Source organism: Haematobia irritans, chromosome 1, assembly GCF_050003625.1.
Source record: "Haematobia irritans isolate KBUSLIRL chromosome 1, ASM5000362v1, whole genome shotgun sequence".
NCBI lineage: Eukaryota > Metazoa > Arthropoda > Insecta > Diptera > Muscidae > Haematobia > Haematobia irritans.
The window spans coordinates 79,892,549-79,911,905 of record NC_134397.1 but is presented as its reverse complement, the minus strand read 5'-3'; the positions used below and the strand labels follow the sequence as shown (position 1 = coordinate 79,911,905).

General features: G+C 35.3%; 2 protein-coding genes and 1 long non-coding RNA gene across 3 annotated transcripts in view; 1 reads left to right on the top strand and 2 right to left on the bottom strand.

The window, feature by feature from the left end:
• Positions 1-2,653: 2,653 nt before the first annotated feature.
• On the bottom strand, positions 2,654-3,886 carry Aos1 (SUMO1 activating enzyme subunit 1). Its single transcript, XM_075290927.1, has 2 exons — positions 3,248-3,886; positions 2,654-3,194 (listed from the first exon to the last, which is right to left on the bottom strand). The coding sequence occupies exons 1-2, from the start codon at positions 3,799-3,801 to the stop codon at positions 2,717-2,719; spliced, it is 1,032 nt and encodes a 343-aa protein (XP_075147042.1). The 5' UTR covers positions 3,802-3,886; the 3' UTR covers positions 2,654-2,716.
• Positions 3,887-9,060: 5,174 nt separating this feature from the next.
• On the bottom strand, positions 9,061-9,569 carry LOC142239463 (uncharacterized). Its single transcript, XR_012723047.1, has 2 exons — positions 9,311-9,569; positions 9,061-9,243 (listed from the first exon to the last, which is right to left on the bottom strand). It is a non-coding gene; the product is annotated as an uncharacterized LOC142239463 (long non-coding RNA).
• Positions 9,570-11,048: 1,479 nt separating this feature from the next.
• The window catches only part of pps (protein partner of snf), a 58,970-nt gene continuing 50,661 nt past the window's right edge, over positions 11,049-19,357 (top strand). The window contains exons 1-7 of the mRNA XM_075290926.1: positions 11,049-11,331; positions 11,484-11,918; positions 11,976-13,579; positions 13,648-14,189; positions 14,537-14,711; positions 14,767-15,507; positions 15,581-15,612. Of these exons, the coding sequence (XP_075147041.1) occupies positions 11,205-11,331; positions 11,484-11,918; positions 11,976-13,579; positions 13,648-14,189; positions 14,537-14,711; positions 14,767-15,507; positions 15,581-15,612 (3,656 nt within the window). The 5' untranslated portion in view covers positions 11,049-11,204. The remainder of the gene's footprint in view (positions 11,332-11,483; positions 11,919-11,975; positions 13,580-13,647; positions 14,190-14,536; positions 14,712-14,766; positions 15,508-15,580; positions 15,613-19,357) is intronic.

Sequence of the window (19,357 nt, the reverse complement as noted above, 5' to 3'; positions counted from 1 at the left end):
TATGTTAATATAGTGCTTAATTTTCAGATATGTTGAGGAGAAGGATACCTTTCCTTGACAAACCACACTTAAAATTCACAAGAAATATAGAAGATTGTCCAACTACTTGAATACAGAACATTATTTGAAAAATTTGGAGGAAAGGGTACTCCCTCTCCCCGACATTTTTTAAGACGAACCGTTTTACATATGCATATCCGCCGTATTTGTACCTATAAACGAAAAAGCAAGTAGTCCGATTTGTTTCAAAGAATTCAAATCTTTTCGAATTTGTTTTCAGCACGAAGGATATGGTTGACTAAGTTAACGCAAAATGTTCCTACAAATACGCTTCGGAAGGCGCAGCGAAGCGGGCCGGGTTACGCTAGTTCTATATATTAACTAGTAGTAAGAAATTCCTAATTTAGATTTTGAGTTTAGATTAACCCTTTAATGTCCCATTTGTTCTGCCAGCAGATAAAAAAATCCAGGGTTACGACACAACTACAAGAAAACGAAATAAGGAAACTCAATACGGTAAAGTCACTTGTACCATATGCTGCTAAGTATCTTGTACAGTTTTGACTATGTTTTGTTTTACATATTTTTACTGTCTTTAGGTGTGTTTTACAAAGACCACCTAAAGGCGGGTTTGGGCATTAGAGAGGGTGTGCTCATCATTCATTCCAAAATTGATGTCATTCAGGCTAAAATGAACTTTGTCATGAAATCCCTATTCGATTGGATGAATTCTAATCATTTTTCCGTAAACGCTACAAAAACGAAAGCGCTATTTTTTCCTGCAAACTCCCGCCAAGAGCTTCATTTGAATTATAATGATATACCCATTGAGTCCGTAGTATTAAGTGTCTTGGGGTCACTGTTGATGACAAGCTTTGACCATCGTATTGGCAACATAGTTAGGCTAATCTACACGAAGTTGCGTCAATCGTAACATATAACACAGATCTAATGTTACTTTACTCGGTGAAGGAGAAGTTGATACATGCATTAGTTATGCCCCACTTACTTTATTGTATTGAGGTTTATAACTGTACGAAGGGAGAGAACTTGATAAAGGTAAAACTAGCAGTGAATAGAGTAGTACGTTATCTATATTTGCTCGGACGTTTTGATCATGTCTCGGACTATGTTCGACGCTTTTTAGGATGTTCCTTCTCGGGATTTGTTGATTTCAGGTCGCTGTTGTTATTTTACAAGATTTTTAAGACACAAACACGTATTTTTCTCGCCAACTTGTTTGCTTTTGGACGCTCTCGTCGCAATCAATTGATTGTTCCAACTGCTAGTCGATACATGAATAAATCCTTTCATGTGAGTATTGGTAGACTTTATAATAGGCTTCCGAATACGTTAAAGCAATTTTGATCTATCCTACAACACCTACCAAAAGAAACTTCTTCAATATTTTAGATCAGCTGGCTGATTAATGATAAAGATGATTGACTTAAAGATAATTCAAACATTGTTTAATGAGTAGTCTCTGACTCACTAATATAAAAAATATATTTAATTTCAATGGGATCCAAGAATATTATCAAATTTCATACATGCGAGCATATAATAATGCAAAAAAAAAAAACAAAGACTAAAAACACATATATTACGTTATTGATATGATTGCTGGTTCAATTTTTCATATAAGTTTGTTGTTTATTTTTTGTGATGCTTTATATTTTCATATAATATTGTAATTTCCGTTAGAGTAGTACATTGTAATTCGTTAAATTTACCTTTTAAAGACTTTGAATTGCTTAAATAAATGGAAAATAAAATTAATAAATATAATAATATTTTGTAGCTTGTCTCGGTTTTGAATTTCAATAATGACTTGTTTTTTAGCATTGATAGCAAAACAGGTACTTTTTTGATTATAATCAAAATCCGCAAAAAGTCTTCTGAAAAAAAGGGAAAGCAGTCAAGCAGTTAAGCTTGACTACACTAAAACATGTTATGTTATGGTAACACTAGGCAAATATTTGACAGGAATTAAAAAAGAATCCGTCGCCACAGGCAAAGCAACAAACATTAATGGTTATATTTATTGCCCGCTTTTGCGTGAAATTGACTTCAATGTTCCTGCACGGAGTTTAGGATTTTTCAATACTTTCATATACATACCTATGCAATGAGCCTATTACAAGAGCATCGGAAGAATTTAATTCAATAAACTTAAACCGTAATCTTGATTTATCTCTGCATTTGAAAGTTTTCGACCAAAGTTAGGATGTATTTTATTTTAGAAATTAGTGAGTTTATACGAAATAATGTAAGGATTGTATTGACTTTGAATAAAGTCTGAATAAATAAAAAAAAAAAATAAAAAAATGTACAGGAATTACAAAATAGTAACAATAAAAAAACAAGTAAGCAAAAACACTCCATAACCAGGATTTAAAACAGTATAGGATACAATGAAACATTTTGAGATAATCAGAGGTGAATCATTCGTACAAAGAAACAATATATTTCAAATCCTGCTAAGCAATTACCGAACTAATAGCATAAACGTAACTAGTTACCTTTTGAAAATAAAAATGTAGTCTACGTCTGCGTAGTAGCGTTATGTAAGCCCTGCTATTTTACTTTTTATATTACAGATTTCGTTGAACGCAATTAATTAAATTTATATAAAAAAAGAACATCTTAAACGTAATTTACAATTTTTTCATTTTTATTTATTTGCTTTTTTGCCAAACCAGCTAATTTTGAATTGCTAATTCCTACCAATTGACTCAATGAATCCACAACAAGTTTGAGGATCAAAGAGGAATAAATTACAATTAGGAGACTCCTTTTTTGTGACAGCCTTAATAATTTCTTGCGCCAGTACTCCACCTATAACAGCTGCCGCTGGGGAAATTTGACTGAAAATATATTCGAAATAGTCTCCATTCAGCTGCTCAGGAAATTTCGATTCAGCTCTAATGACTTCTAATTGCTTCAAATCATCATCCCGATATTGAAAAGAAGGATCACGGCCGAATTTTTCTCGAAATTTCTGTAAAATACGTAGTAATAAAAATGTAGGACCAGTTCGTTTAAGCCTTTTCTGAAATAATGGACTTTCCACGTCAAAGTCTAATATAGCTTGGTAGGATGGAAATGAAACGTTCCTCTGTACTGTAGTTGTTACCATTTCGGTTTTTATTTTCTCATTTGGTTTTGATATTACTTTGTGCTTCACAACATCTCTGAAAATGACTACATTTACTCTTGATTCAATATATATGAAATTTGTACTTACTCCACGAACGCATGGTCTTTTAAATCAGCAAAATTGTATCCAAACATACCCCAAACGTCTCCGGAGAAAAATTTTATGTCATTTTTGCGACATATTTCATTAACACGTATTATCTCAATGTTGGATGCCTCAATGACAACAACCACATCAAATTCCTTGAAGAATTCTTCAGTCTTCTCAGATATAGGCTGCGTATCGGCAGATATCTCTACCATAGGATTCAAAGCTTTAGATCTCTCAATAGATGCTTCAGCTCTATTGCTTCCTAATGCCGTTCTAGGCACTAGAAATTGAGAGCAGAAGTCCTCCTCAGTAACTACTTTGGAATCATTTAGCTTTACAGCATGTACACCAGATAAAATTATATTTTTAGTGACCTCAGCGCCCAAACCATTTAGGCCGGATATCAACACTTTGGCTGTACGAAGGCGCTTTTGCGATTCCAGCCCCCATAGCCGTATCTGACGATCATACAGTTCATTCTCTGTCTCCGTAAGTTCAACTTCGGTGCTGCCGTTTTCCTTTGAACAATCAACATCCATTTCCTCGCCCATTTTAACACACAATTGCAATTAGCGGAATTAAAAGGAAGATTATAGCGCGTCCTCAATGAAGGAAGAAATTATTAGTGTTGGGAAAGTAGGGAGTATTTGATTACAAGTACTCGTTACTGACTAATTTTTTGAGTACTCGTTACAATTAAATCAGTACTCAATATCGTCAATAAATGTAAACACAACCGCTTGAAAAATGCTAAAATTTAAAATGTTTTTCAAATAATTAATTTCAAGTCTAAAAATTAATTTTAGTAATCAAAAGACCGTTAGAATATACCTAAAATATCCCACGGAGATATGGATGATGACGCCTAAATATGTTAAAATCCTATCTCGCCTAAATATCCTGTCTCAGTCTCTATCCATCGAACAAAAACATAAAACGATAATAACTCATTCACTTTAGACTTTCGAAATCCACCTCTACTAGATTTCAACTGTCAATTGCCTTATAAAAAGTAGATTTGAAATTTCTAAAATGTAGATTTTGAGTCTTAAGGTGGGTATTAAGTTCGAGTTTAGCCGCATTTTTTCACTAAAGTGAAAACCAAATCAGTAAAAACAGGCATACAGTTATACATATTTGTTGTAAATTTTATTAAAACTTGATGGGGAATATCCCAAAGCAACTTTTCATAAAGTTTTTATTCTTATTAATTGATTATTAGAGAAAAGTAATCGTGAAAAAATGGCGATTTTAGGGGAAATTGTATTTTTTTCATTTTCAGGTTGTTACTATACCGCCAAACGTAATTTGCCCCACGCAAATACAAACCCCACAAATGTTTACCTGCATGTCTATTCCAAATACACACATTGCAGTCTCCTATCGAAGCCTTTTCTTTCCGGCTGGGAACTTAGACAGAAAATCAAAAAAGTCGTTACCTATCGCGGTCCCTGTGGCAAAATCATGACAAACATAAAAGATCATCAGCATCATTATTTACAAGTAACCAAAAATGTTTTGAATGTGGATAAATTTGATTTTAGCCATGAATTGTTTGGCTGAATATGAGATATATCCTTGGGTCAGGAGAAAATGACCAACCACTTGGATGATAATACTTTACATGCCAAAGTTATACCAGTTATTTCTGGTTGTCTAATATCGACAACGACGTGATCTATGTTGCTTTGCAAAATTATTTAAAGACACGAGTTGTACAATCTGTCTGTTTTTATTCAAAGTTTGTTCATTTACACCAGGGCGTCCAACAGTTTCTGGAAAATTTTGTTCTACACTCGGCGTTTCCCAGATACATGTCGTATACCAAATTGTAGGTATTGATGCCCTCTATCAACATCCGTTGTCACCTTTGTGTACGAAGTCCATTCCTGGCCTCAGCGCTGGAAATACTGTCCAGACCACCAGGGCGTCCAACAGTTTCTGGATAATTTTGTTCTACACTCGGCGTTTCCCAGACACATGTGGTAACCCAAATTGTAGGTATTGATGTCCTCTATCAAGTTTCGTTGTCACTTTTGTACGAAGTCCATTCCTGGACTCCACATGGGAAATAGTGTCCTGACCACCAGTACCCAGTAATAACCAAGCTAAATAATATTGAACAGGCGCATGTGGCTCACCAAATTGTAGGTAAAGGTGTGCTTTACCATAATCTGTGTATAAATCGTTGTTTTTAAGCACGGAAATGCAAAATTTCATTAAATATTCTGTCTGTCCTTATAATATGAATTCAGTTTTTGTCGTCTATGTGTCAACCTGTTATTTTGTCGACAACACTGTTATTGAAAGTTAGCGACGTCGCTATCTTCACGCAGTTGTAAAATGGCTCTTGTAACAATAGGGCTGTTTTCTTTTTGAACTGTTTGCAACATTTGTATGGGATTCGTTGCACTGGTGTTCTATCTAAAACATCTATCAGTGCGAGTCGCACCAGAGTCACCATGATATGCGAATTTTCTAGTTGTCAAAATATGAATTGGCAACTAAAGTAATGTTGGGAAAGGAACACATGTCAAGTGAATGTCACATACAGAAAATAAGAAGATGAAACGAAAGAAACAGTAAATAAACAAATACAAAATATTTGTTTGGATTTTGTGATATTATCGTGCCGCTACAAAAATTGGTGTATTCTTCCCAAGCTCTCAAAATTCATAAAAATAGATGCAGTTAATTATGCTATTGTTTTAAATGTCGCAACATTAGTGCTAGTGGACGCAACAGTATGAAAAGAAAATAACGTTCCCCTGTATCGAATCATGAGTAAATATCTGGAGACCGAACTTTAGCTGTAACATCTCTACCCTGCCAGCATTTCAAAGTTCAATTTCATCCTCATCGCTACCACAGACTCGTAAATGTCACCACAACCATCGCGAACTGTGATGGGGGAAGCATATCAAAAAGTACAAAATGTACATGAAAGTATTTTGCCATCACTACTGTTAGAAGAGCCAATTTATTTTTTGTGAAACGCCAAGCGCAACCAGCTTGTTATATTTTATTTAAATAAAAACGAAAATAAAGTTCTGAAAACATAGATATTACGCTTAAAATTGTGAAAGGTATATGGTGAACAATTTTCGACTTTCCAAATAGAATAAAGTGATCGTTTTCCAAATATTTTTCCAGGCACGCTGTCTCCATCGAAAATAAACAAACTGGCTGATAGACACTGCAATATGTAACTTGCTACTTAAAACTCAACATCATTCTTTTATTAATGCAAAAAATTATGTTAAATGTGATGAGATAAACCGAAAAATGTTATATTTATGAGAAATTATAAATGTTTAATCAAAACAATAAACATCTACACAATCGTGTTTTACTTGACCACAATGATTCTTCTACAATTACCTTAAAATGCACTTTTTCTGATAGTTTGCAGGGGTTCTTATTGGCGTCCTTCGAAATTGATCTAAATAGGCACCTAATAATTGCGCTGATGAGAAACTTTTTCGTAGTAACTTGGCGTGGTACAACTTCTCAATAGTGACGGCGCTTTTCCCTGCCAACATTTTTTGAATTTGGGGATCGCTTCTGAGAATTCCCACTACGTCGAAAACAGTCGTATACGATATCCAAAACTCCTCGGAAAAGCGCCGTCAGAAGTTGTACCACGCCAAGTTACTACAAAAAAGTATCGCATGAGTGCAATTATTAGGAGCCCTTCTGGATACATTTAGAAGGACGCCAATAAGAGCCCCTTCAAACAATCAGACAAAGTGCATTTTAAGATAGTTGTAAAATAATCATTGTGGTCAAGTAAAACTCGATTGTTTAGATGTTTATTAATTTTATGAAACATTTATAAATTCTCATAAATATAACATTTATACGACTATCACAGTTAACACATTTTTATGCATTAATAAGAGATTGATGTTGAGTTACAAGTTGTAAGTTAAGGCCGGTACTATGTTCATTCTTGCGAAAAATTTTTATGGAAACCATTATTTCGCACATAGAAAGCGGCGTTTTTTTAGGTAGCTTGGAGCGCTATTTTACAGGGAGCGATATTGGATTAAGTTGGTGGTTGTTGCTTGTTTTTACAAAATAACATTTTATTTTTCCTTGGGCAATTGATCTGCTATTCCTTTGATCCTTTGTATAGTTTCGGAACAAAAATATGGTCCGTGTTTGTTTTATAAACCCGCACAAATAGTTTTTAATAAATAAATTATTTCTTAATTCACATTGCAAATGGCGCCGTGCTATAAACGTCAGTTTTTCAACACGAAAAAACAAAGTATCACAAATGGAAAAAATTTCGCAAATTTTTCGCATTTTTTGGTTTTGTATGGAGTTTCGACGCGAAAACCGAACAGAGTACCGGCCTTTAAATGTTGTAGCGTCTTTCAGCCAGTACTTTTATTCCCAATGGAGGCATCGTGTCTGGAAAAATATTTGAAAAAGTATCACTTTAATCCATTTGGAAAGTCAAAAGTTGTTCACCAATTTACTTTTCACAATTTTAACCGTAATAACTATGTTTTCAGCACTTTATTTTCGTTTTCATTGAAATAAATTATAATAAGGCAGTTGCGCTTGGTGTTTCACAAAATATAAAATGGCTCTTGTAACAATAGTGATGGCAAAATACTTTCATGCGAATAGTGATGGCAAAATACTATCACAGTTGGCGATTGTTGCAGTGTCACTTACGAGTCTGTGGTAGCGATGAGGATGAAATGGAACATTGAAATGCTGGCAGGGATATGATTGTTTTCGACGTAGTGAGGATTCTCAGAAGCGCCCCCAAATTCAAAAAAATGTTGGCAGGGTAACATCTTCAATAAAATAACCTTCATGGAAATGGCAACGCTTTCATTTAGACAATTCGTCAAAGATAATCGACCAGGCCTCTATTATGCTATGTTTTTGGAATAATTCAATAAAATGACCGGCAATAATTATAATTAACTTATTGAAAAGCAAAATATCGAAGGTTTTAAAGTAGGGGTATCATAAAAATGAGAAATAATCGCTCTTGAGTTTTAATTAATCTCTTATTAGTTTAAATCTAAATTTTCAACCATCTTTTTTTATTTGTAAACAATAAATTTTATTTTGACAGCTGGGGGACCAAGTGTTGCCAATCAAAATCTAAATTTGAACTGAAACCATTTTTGCGTTTTCTTTTAGCACTGGTCAACAGTGCAGAAAGAAAACAGCCCTAATAGTGATGGCAAACTACTTTCATGTACATTTCATACTTCTTCATAGGCTTCCCCCATCACAGTTGGCGATTGTTGCAGTGTCACGAGTCTGTGCCCTACCAGCATTTCAAAGTTCCATTTAATCCTCATCGCTACCAGACTCGTAAATGTCACCACAACCATCGCGAACTGTGATGGGGGAAGCATATTAAAGAGTACAAAATGTACATGAAAGTATTTTGCCATCACTACTGTTAGAAGAGCCATTTTATTTTTTGTGAAACGCCAAGCGCAACCAGCTTGTTATATTTTATTTAAATAAAAACGAAAATAATGTTCTGAAAACATAGATCCCTGCCAACATTTTTTGAATTTGGGGACTCTTTTGAGAATCCCCACTACGTCGAAAACAATCATATACGACATCAAAAACTCGTCGGAAAAGCGCCGTCACTATTGAGAAGTTGTACCACGCCAAGTTACTACAAAAAGGTTTCGCATGAGTGCAATTATTAGGTGCCTTTATAGATCAATTTAGAACGACGCCAATAAGAGACCCTCCAAACAATCAGAAAAAGCACATTTTAAGATAGTGGTAAAAGAATCATTGTGGTCGAGTAAAACACGTTTGTTTAGATATTTAATAATTTGATTAATTATTTACAAATTCTTAAAAATATAACATTTATACAACTATCACATCACATTTAACATAATTTTTTGCATTAATGATGAGGTAGAGTTACAAGTAGCGAGTTACATGTTGCAGCGTCTATCAGCCAGTGTTTTTATTCGATGGAGGCAGCGTGTCTGTAAAATATTTGAAAAACAATCACTTTATTCCATTTGGAAAATCAAAAATTGTTCACCAATATACCTTTCACAATTTTAAGCGTAAAATCTATGTTTTCAGAACTTTATTTTCGTTTTTATTTAAATAAAATATAACAAGCTGGTTGCGCTTGGCGTTTCACAAAAAATAAAATGGCTTTTGTAAAAGTAGTGATGGCAAAATACATGTATGAAGTACATTTTGTACTTTATGATATGCTGCCCCCCATCACAGTAGGATGGTTGTAGTGACATTTACGAGTCTGTGGTAGCGATGAAGATGAAATGGAACTTTGAAATGCTGGCAGGGATATTACGCTTAAAATTGTGAAAGGTATATGGTGAACAATTTTCGACTTTCCAAATAGAATAAAGTGATCGTTTTCCAAATATTTTTCCAGACACGCTGTCTCCATCGAAAATAAACAAACTGGCTGATAGACGCTGCAATATGTAACTTGCTACTTAAAACTCAACATTATTCTTTTATTAATGCAAAAATTATGTTAAATGTGATGAGATAAACCGAAAAATGTTATATTTATAAGAAATTATAAATGTTTTATCAAATCAATAAACATCTACACAATCGTGTTTTACTTGACCATAATGATTCTTCTACAATTACCTTAAAATGCACTTTTTCTGATAGTTTGCAGGGGTTCTTATTGGAGTCCTTCGAAATTGATCTAAATAGGCACCTAATAATTGCACTGATGAGAAACTTTTTCGTAGTAACTTGGCGTGGTACAACTTCTCAATAGTGACGGCGCTTTTACGACGAGTTTTTGATGTCGTATATGATTGTTTTCGACGTAGTGGGGATTCTCAGAAGCGCCCCCAAATTCAAAAAATGTTGGCAGGGTGGTAGCGATGAGGATGAAATGGAACTTTTAATGCGCTTTACAGACTATCAGTTATTCCGGACGACAGTGCTCGTGACTACAACTTTGAACTCTGTGGTCATATGACGGAAAATCGGGCGAAAGATATATATGGGAGCTATATCTAAAGCTGAACCGATTTCAATAAAATTTAGCACACTTGACTACACTACTAATTGTACTCCTAGTGGAAAATTTCAACCAAATTGGGCTAAAACTCTGGCTTCTGGGTCCATATAAGTCTATATCGGGCGAAAAATGTATATGAGAGCTATATCTCAATCTGAACCGATTTCAATCTAATTTTGCACACTTGACCATACGAACAACTCTGGCTTCTGGGTCCATATAAGTGCATATCGGGCGAAATATAAATATATGGGAGCTATATCTAAATCTGAACCGATTTCTTCCAAAATCAATAGGGTTCTATTCTGACCCAAAACAGGAACTTGTGCCAAATTTGAAGGCGATTGGACTTAAACTGCTACCTAGACTTTGATCACAAAAATGTGTTTACAGACAGTCGGACGGACGGACATGGCTAGATCGACTCAGGGACCCACCCTGAGCATTATTGCCAAAGACACCATGTGTCTATCTCGTCTCCTTCTGGGTGTTGCAAACATATGCACTAACTTATAATACCCTGTTCCACAGTGTGTCGCAGGGTATAAAAATGTTGGCAAGTTGTGGTCAGGACAGTATTTCAAACGTAGAAGCAAAAAAAAAAAAAAAGAATTGAACACGACCACATGCAGCAGTATCGATTATGCATAAAATGCTTAAAATATAAATTGAAGTTGACAACACTTGGGTTTCATGACTATTAAAGCGCTCCGTAGAGATTCGCCTGATACTGATGAACGCTTTTGTATGTTGTATTTTGTATGTTGTAGATATGTAATATTGACGTTCCTTGATTAGAGGGACGCTTTCTATTGTGCGGGTGATCGGGACAATTCAATCCGAAATCTCTATCACAACAATCCTTCGCGTTATGTTGAGTCCAATCCATGAAACGTACTAGCTGTCCGGAAGTTTTAAGCCTTAATAATGTCCAGTTCAATGTTTATTGAAAGCAGCAGCTCGCTGGGTGCGGATTCCAACTCCAATCTAGTAGTTGTGTATGGAAAAAATGGTATAATAAACTTAGACGACAAGGGCTTGGAAAATCTAATTGGTAAGTAATCCATAATTTCTCGTTCTTACCCTGGCTTTTGGGGAGAATATCATCGTTAATTAAAAAAAAAAAAAAAAAAAAAATAATCCAAGTAATTACGGAGTCTAGGAATTCGAATTCACGAGATAAGTAACATTCCATAAATTTTACAGATGAAAAGAAAATATCGTCTATTAGTGTTGTACGTATAACATCCCCAACACCAAGCATGGAAGAAGAGGAGGAGGAAGCAAAGCTGGAAGAGTTGGTCAAACGTCAAGATGTGGACTCTGCAAATGAAAGCTCTGGACGGGATGAGGTGTGTAGTTTATCAGGACATGACAGAAGTACAAGCGCCGAAGATGATTGTTCGGACAATACTGAAAATGATGATACAACCGATAAACAGTGTTCTAATGACAAAAACTTGGACGAAAATAAATCCCAATGCAAAGTGGTCCCACGTCGCCGTGGTCGTATTCCTATCATGGCGAAAAACAAAAAAAAATTGAGGAAACGCAGAAGGGAGCGCCCAAAATTGGTTGGATTAAGCTTTGAAGAATTTTATCCTCAAGAGGACGCTAACGAAATTGTAAAAAAAGCACTGAGTATGTATATTCTAACAGTCTACCAATTTGATCTCACATGAATTGATTTTTCTTTAGAAATGGCTGGATTAGGTCCGGATAGGAAAAGTAAAGAGGATATTGAATTCCAACTATTTGTTATCAAAAATGACCATTGCTATACACCATTCACATCTCCAAGCCAAATGAAGGCCAAGTTGGCTGCCGATAAATTAGAGCTCGAAAGACAAGCCAGTACACGTAAAATGGCACCTACTCAAAATCTTACAACTACTGGAAAGCAAGTGTTTGTCCGTAAGAAGATACTACAAAAGTCGGACAATTTCCAAAAGACTTCCAAAATTCTATCGTCAGCAAAGGACAAAATTATTGTACAAGACAGCGTCAAGGCTTATAACGATGAAAACGAGAATGATTCCGATGACAACGATGCTGATAAAACAGGATCATCGCAAGAAAACGAAGGTAGTGATTATACGGAACAGATTGATTCGGACGATTCCGACAACGACCGCGACAGCGATTTAGACTTTGATGTAAACAACCCTAAGGGAAGGAGAAAAAAACTTCGAGCAGCCAAAATAAATAAGAAATTTACTGGTTTTCAAAAGATTATGCAAAAGCCTCGGCGTGTTCATACGCAAGAGGAAACTATGGAATTGACAGTTCGCCCCAGTTCTAACGTTGTAGCAATTAGTAGACAAAAGCAATCTGGTTTAAAGAGCAGCAATGATGTTGGACGTGTAACTATTAGATCAACACCAACAAAAATTCAAATGGCTGGAAGTTCTACAGTTTCAGGGGCCAACGCCAATGCTCCCACTGCAGTTGCATCAACATCGCCCATAATTAAAAAACCAATTGAAATAAAGTTACTTACACCTACTGTTTCAAATGTAAAAACGATTTCATCTAAAATCTCTAGTGCAAATCCACCAATATCTCCACAGGCTACGAAAGAAATTATTGTACATAGACACATTACATCGGGTCAAAAAACAAAAGGGTTCACTGATATTAACACATTGCTAATGGACCAGGAAGAAAGAAAGCATCCTGTTGCGATTGTTAACAAAGTAACACCATCGAAGCAAGTTTTTACATCTCATTCACCGAAGTCTATTACTTCTTTAAAAGGATTTACACCGTTGGGTGTAGAAACTGCTGCAAAAAATCAGTTACCAGCACAAATATCAATTCAGACTCACCAAAGCTCTTCAGAATTAGAAGCCGAACACGATAAACAGCTAGATTTGATTGATTCAATAGTGCAGGATGAAATGCAGAAATCAAACGAAATTTTGATGCCGTCAAATATTATTGAAAATATACCCGAACTTGTAAAAATGTTGGAAAGTACAGAGGCTGCTTTAAAACCTAGTATGCCCTTGAATAGTAATGAAGACAAAACATGTGAAAACAAAGAAAAATCTAGTGTGGATCGTATCACCCATATGACTAATACAAATCTGTTGTCTACACCGGAGGGAGACGATGTCTTACCCGATGATATATTGCAGCAAGTGGTGGACTTAATTAAGGATGACAAGACATTACAAGAAGCGGTGGATGTCTTGGGTTCAGGTGACTCGAATGACCCTATAACCAATACAAATAGCTTGATCAGCCAGAATCCTCCACCCTTAGCTCCCATATCTCAGCCAAATAAGAATATTCTAGAGGTGACGACGAATTTTGTATAATTTTATATTTTATTTAATAATTCACTCACTTTTTTGATATCGTTTAGGATATTCCACATTCTTCTAAAAGTATCATACAAATGAGTATATCCAATGTGACCCCAAATAGGGTTGTCCAGAGACCTCCTATCATTTCAAGTCGAACAATACAAACGCCAGCGAAAACATCAGCAGTACTTCGCAAAGAACCAATACAAATAGTTAGAGGAAATGGCCGTGTTATAACACTTCCTCCCATTGAAGCACCAACTACAAGAGGAGCAAAGAGACGCGCTCAAATCCAACCTGATGTGATTCAAAGCATGGTTCAAAGTCCTCAATCTTCCAATGTATTATCTGGTACAGCTAGTGAAGTATCAGTGGATAGTTCATCTTATTCGAGCCCATATATGGAATCGGCACCACCAACTATCATCCAAGATAAAAAGAATTCTGATAACCGTCGACGATCTAAAGAAAATATTACCACTGCAGGACCTAGTCCCAACCAAAAAATGAAACGCAGAACTGCAAGCAAAAAATCAAATAAACACCAAGCTGATATTGGAGCTTCTGATTCTGAAGGCGAAGATGACGATGATCCAAACAAGTATGATGCAAATGCAATTTATGAACATATCTCTGGATTTATTGCAAAATCTCATAGCTCGAAAGAGATAAGTCATGAAATATTACTTACAGTTTTTCGGCCTATGAATTATAAAACACTACTTCCAATAATGTTGTAATTTTTCACACAGTGATCAATAACAACACGGGTTTCCTTCTCCAGTTCAAACGAGCTATAGGATGTTGTTGTAAATCCATATATTAGATTTAAAATCGTAAAGTTTATATAGTGAACATAAACGGCTACGGCTAGCTGTAACCTATGATATGTCATGTTAAAAGGAGTATCATACTCAATTAGATCAAACACTTACACATGCTTTTTAGGCTCTGGTGCATTTGTCGTCAACCTCACAACAATCGCTTTATGATTTGCTGTGATGCTTGCGAAGATTGGTTCCATGGTACGTGTGTAAATATTACAAAAGCAATGGGACTAGAAATGGAACAAAAAGGAATTGATTGGACTTGCCCAAAGTGCGTTAAAAAAATTGAAGAGCAGGTAAAATGAATTTATTTTGCAAAAATGAAGAACATTTATCTATTTGATTTGATAGAAACAACCCAAAATTACCGAGATGTTAGTACGAAAGCCTGTTCCATCTATTGCACAAATGAATGAACCTGTCCCACGTTGTGACAGCTCAGTTTCTAATAGTGTCATTTCAAAGCAACTTGTTACTGGAAATTTAGAACATTCAGTAGCGAATGTTCAGTCCAATGATCTCACGCAGGCACAGGAAACGCCAAAGTCAAAAATACAAGGTGGTCAGTTCATAAATATAAACAGTTTTGGAGGGAAAAAGCTTATAATACAAGCAGCAAACAGTGGAAGCGATAATACAGGGCAAAAAAAAGTTTTTGTTGCTACTACACAGCCTCTACGAACTCCACCTAATATGAGTGCATCGCCTATTCGAACTATTACAGTAGTAAAGCAAATAAGCAGCGGAAAACAATCGACTCAACAGCAGAATACACAATTTTTTAAAAATATATCTGCATCACAAACTGTGAAAGTAACCCCTATGTCTACAATTTCCACTAAAGAACCTTTGACTCCATGCATAGTTTGTAAAAAAATATCTCGTCCTAATTCTATTTTCTGCAGCGATGATTGTATACGAAAACATGCTCAAACTGCTTGGACAGATTTTATTTCAAAATCTCAGTCAGAAGTATCGGGCACTAGCAGTCCTGCAAGTAAAAATCCCAGTGATGATAAAATTAAGAGGAAATCTAAAGGATTATTTGAGGAAGAGTTATCTATGGTAGATCGAAAAACAAAAATGGAGAGAGTGAGTATTTTGATTCTCTGATTAACTGAAATATATTATGATCAACTGAAATATATTTTTTCAACATTTCCAGGTTACAGTTTATGAGAGAAAGTCAGGCCGAACGTAAGTAAAATCCTTGCAGATGTTTATAAATTAAGTCATGTGTCATAGTAAGTGGTATCGCACCTTCAATTTGCTTTTGTGGAAAAATTCTTAAAAATGTAGGAATACATTATTTCTCTCTAAAGCAGTGTGATATGTTTATTCTCGGACAGGTGTTGTTAACTTGCGCATAGTAAGTGGTATCGCACCTTCAATTTGCTTTTGTGGAAAAATTCTTAAAAATGTAGATATACATTATTTCTCTCTAAAGCAGTGTGATATGTTTATTCTCGGATAGGTGTTGTTAACTTGCGCCTAGATCGAGGTACTCTGTGACTTGGGAACACATTTTCTTTCGATCTAAACACGAATAATATAATTGATAATGAAAAAACCGAATCAAACGATAATCGTCTATGTTGGGAAGGAAATTAAAATTATTTTAAAGACTAGCACTTCAGCTTCTCTAAGTTTCTACAATAACTAAGGTGGGATTCGCACAGAACGATCTGGTGGTGATTAGGGCAGGTTTGACGCGTGTCATGTGGCCCTTGATTGAAATGGATACACGTCGGCTACGCTGTTACCACTGATAAGCCACCGTGGTGCAATGGTTAGCATGCCCGCCTTGCATACACAAGGTCGTGGGTTCGATTCCTGCTACGACCGAACACCAACAAGTTTTTCAGCGGTGGATTATCCCACCTCAGTAATGCTGGTGACATTTCTGAGGGTTTCAAAGCTTCTCTATGTGGATTCACTGGAATGTGGAACGCCGTTCGGACTCGGCTATAAAAAGGAGGTCCCTTGTCATTGAGCTTAACATGGAATCGGGCAGCACCCAGTGATAAGAGAGAAGTTCACCACTGTGGTATCACAATGGACTGAATAGTCTAAGTGAGCTTGATAAATCGGGCTGCCACATAACCTAACCTAACCTACCACTGATAAATAGAAGTTGAGTGGGCGCACTTGCCAAATTAGTTAGACAAAAACAAACCTGGTTGTCGTTGAAGGTCTTTTTTCCTCCTGTGCTATGGGCGGTGGTTGGACTTCAAAAAAGATTACATTTTTTGGTTTCCACAGCATTTGCAATATTATCCTTATGAATCCTGTTCAGACCTGTCCGATAAGCTGCATGATCTAGAGGCTCTTTTCGTACTCCTGGATCTCGCACGCTAGAAAATGGAGACCAACCCTGACGTTCTTAGATTGCTTAGATTTGACATATCATTTTAGTATCTAAAGCAGATTTCCTAGGTACTTAATTCTTAAAATGTTAATACTCTTAGACATTTTTGGATCCAACAGGTTTTCAAATGGTATTCTTTAAGGACTATGGGTTGTTTTTGTTATGCTATATCAGTTGTAAAAATGTGAAAGAAAATATGCCAGTGTGTGGTCAGAGAAATAACATTAAATTCTTGAAATGGTGTACCAACCAACTCAGAATTATCGACCAAATTTGGATATGGGTAGCTCGACCGAACACCGAACAGGTTTTTTCGCCGATGTTCGGCAAAAAGCAATAATCCGCCGAAGCCCAATGTTTTTCCTAAAATTATTAATTGAAGATTTTTCTGGGCAAATGCAAATACAACTATAACTATAATGATGTGTCATTTTATTCAATTTATCTTTATCGGCAAAAACGGCCAAAAGAACGGTTCGGAAAAAACAGGTCAAAAAAGGGCCGGAAAAAACAGTTCAACAAACGACTCGGAAAACGGGTCTTATAATATTCTATAGGTACGTACAGATTTTTGGTATTAAAAATTGAGCAGTTTGATAAAATAATAAAAAATAATTTGTTGTACAATTTCTCCTTGCAAACTTGATCATCGTTTGAAAAAAGACGCCCATCTGCTGACAACGCTTGACGGTGGAGCGCTTAAATATTTTATTGCCGTTCATTAGCGTTGCAAGACAATTTTCCTAGGGTGGCCTATAGCCCCCTAGCTAAAATTTAATAGACTGAACTTATAGCTTCAATTAATGTTTTATTTTATAAAAATGAATAAAAAATCAGACATCAAGATAACTAGACAATTAATATTAAAGCAACTAAGAGTAATTCCACACTTTTTCCCAGCAAAAAATTGGGAGTTGTTCTAAAGGCACAAATTTAAATGCATTTCCAAAAATGTCCTCACAAAGAATTTAATTATTTTAACTACACAATAAGTTTTTTTAATTCAGTATTTTATAACTCGTTTTTTTATATTTCAATGGGAAATTGTTTTCAAATAGGTTAAAAAGAATTAATAAAATGGTACTAACTATTCATTCTAGAATGCTAAATCCATTCCAGAAAAATCGAAAATTTTTGAAAATATTCCAGGGCAAACGTTTCAGAAATGCATTAGAATGCATTAAAAATTATAAAATTTATATATTTGGGAAAATATCACAAAAATTTTTAATTCACATTCAAAACACTGAATTCGGGTGGCACCTTAAGAATTGAAGCAAATTCAGTGCAACGGCTGCACAGTGGTCGGTGCTATATGGAGTTAGCGGCCAAAAATACTTTTAGTATAGGTATCATCATGAAACTTCGGTCACGGCTTTATAATTATGTCAGGACTATTTAATGAGAAAATGGGATTGATTGATGACTTTTTGGTATAGCCCCCCGTATAGACCGATTTTACTTCTTGGGCTTCTAGAAACTGTATTTTCTATCCGATTTGGCTGAAAATTGAAATCTAAAGGTATATTAGGACCAAACGAAGGTGTGTATCGGTCCATGTTTTGGTATATCCCGCATATGGACCGATCTCCCAATTTTACTTCTTGAGCTTCTAGGAACCATAGTTTATCACAATGGACTGAAGAGTCTAAGTGAGCCTGAATCTTAATCGGGCTGCCACTTTAACCTAGGAACCATAGTTTCTATCCGATTTCCCTGAAATTGGAAATCTAGACGTATTTTAGGACCGCAAATAGGTGTGCCAAAAATTGTGTCTATCGGTCCATGTATTTATATAGCCCCCATAAACAAACAAGATTGTTTTGAAAATTCGCCCTATTTTCATCGATATATTTTGAACCACTTCACTTATCATAGATCTTATTATACACGTTTGCTCGACATCTCAACACCTTGCATTCAAGTACAAACAACGGTATAATCGGACATTTCTAGCTCGAGGTATAATTTGTTTAGCGAAAAAAAGTCAGAAAAACTAAAAATAACGGGATATCTCAAAAACGTTTTTTTTTTTTCATTTTCAAATTCAGCAGATCAAAATACATAAGAAAAGTCATTAAATGTACATTTTCAGTGTAAACTAGTGTTAACAAACACCACACAAAAATTCATATTTGGATATAAAGAAAGAAGACCACTTCGGTATTAGGGAGATAACACAAAGGGGGGCAAAAGAAAGCAGCTGATTTCTATCAATTTGGAATCTTGAAATATTAACTAATAAACCACAAAAAATCCCATTGGTGACTACACGGGGGAACACAACTAAAACTCTACATAAAATTTACATATAAGAACGAACGAATACGAAACAATGAGACTGACAAAAATTGATTTTATAACAAATTTAAAACAAGTTTAATACATTTTTTTTATTTTAATATATAGTCAATACCATTTAGTTCAATATTCATTTCGATAAAAAAAGTGCACTTAATTTTATACTTTTTCACACTTCAAAAACCAACTGCTTACTTGCTCTCTCTTTTGAAGCCGTTATTAAAGAGTACAGATGGAATAAAACAATAACAAATACACATTGTAAAACCTTGT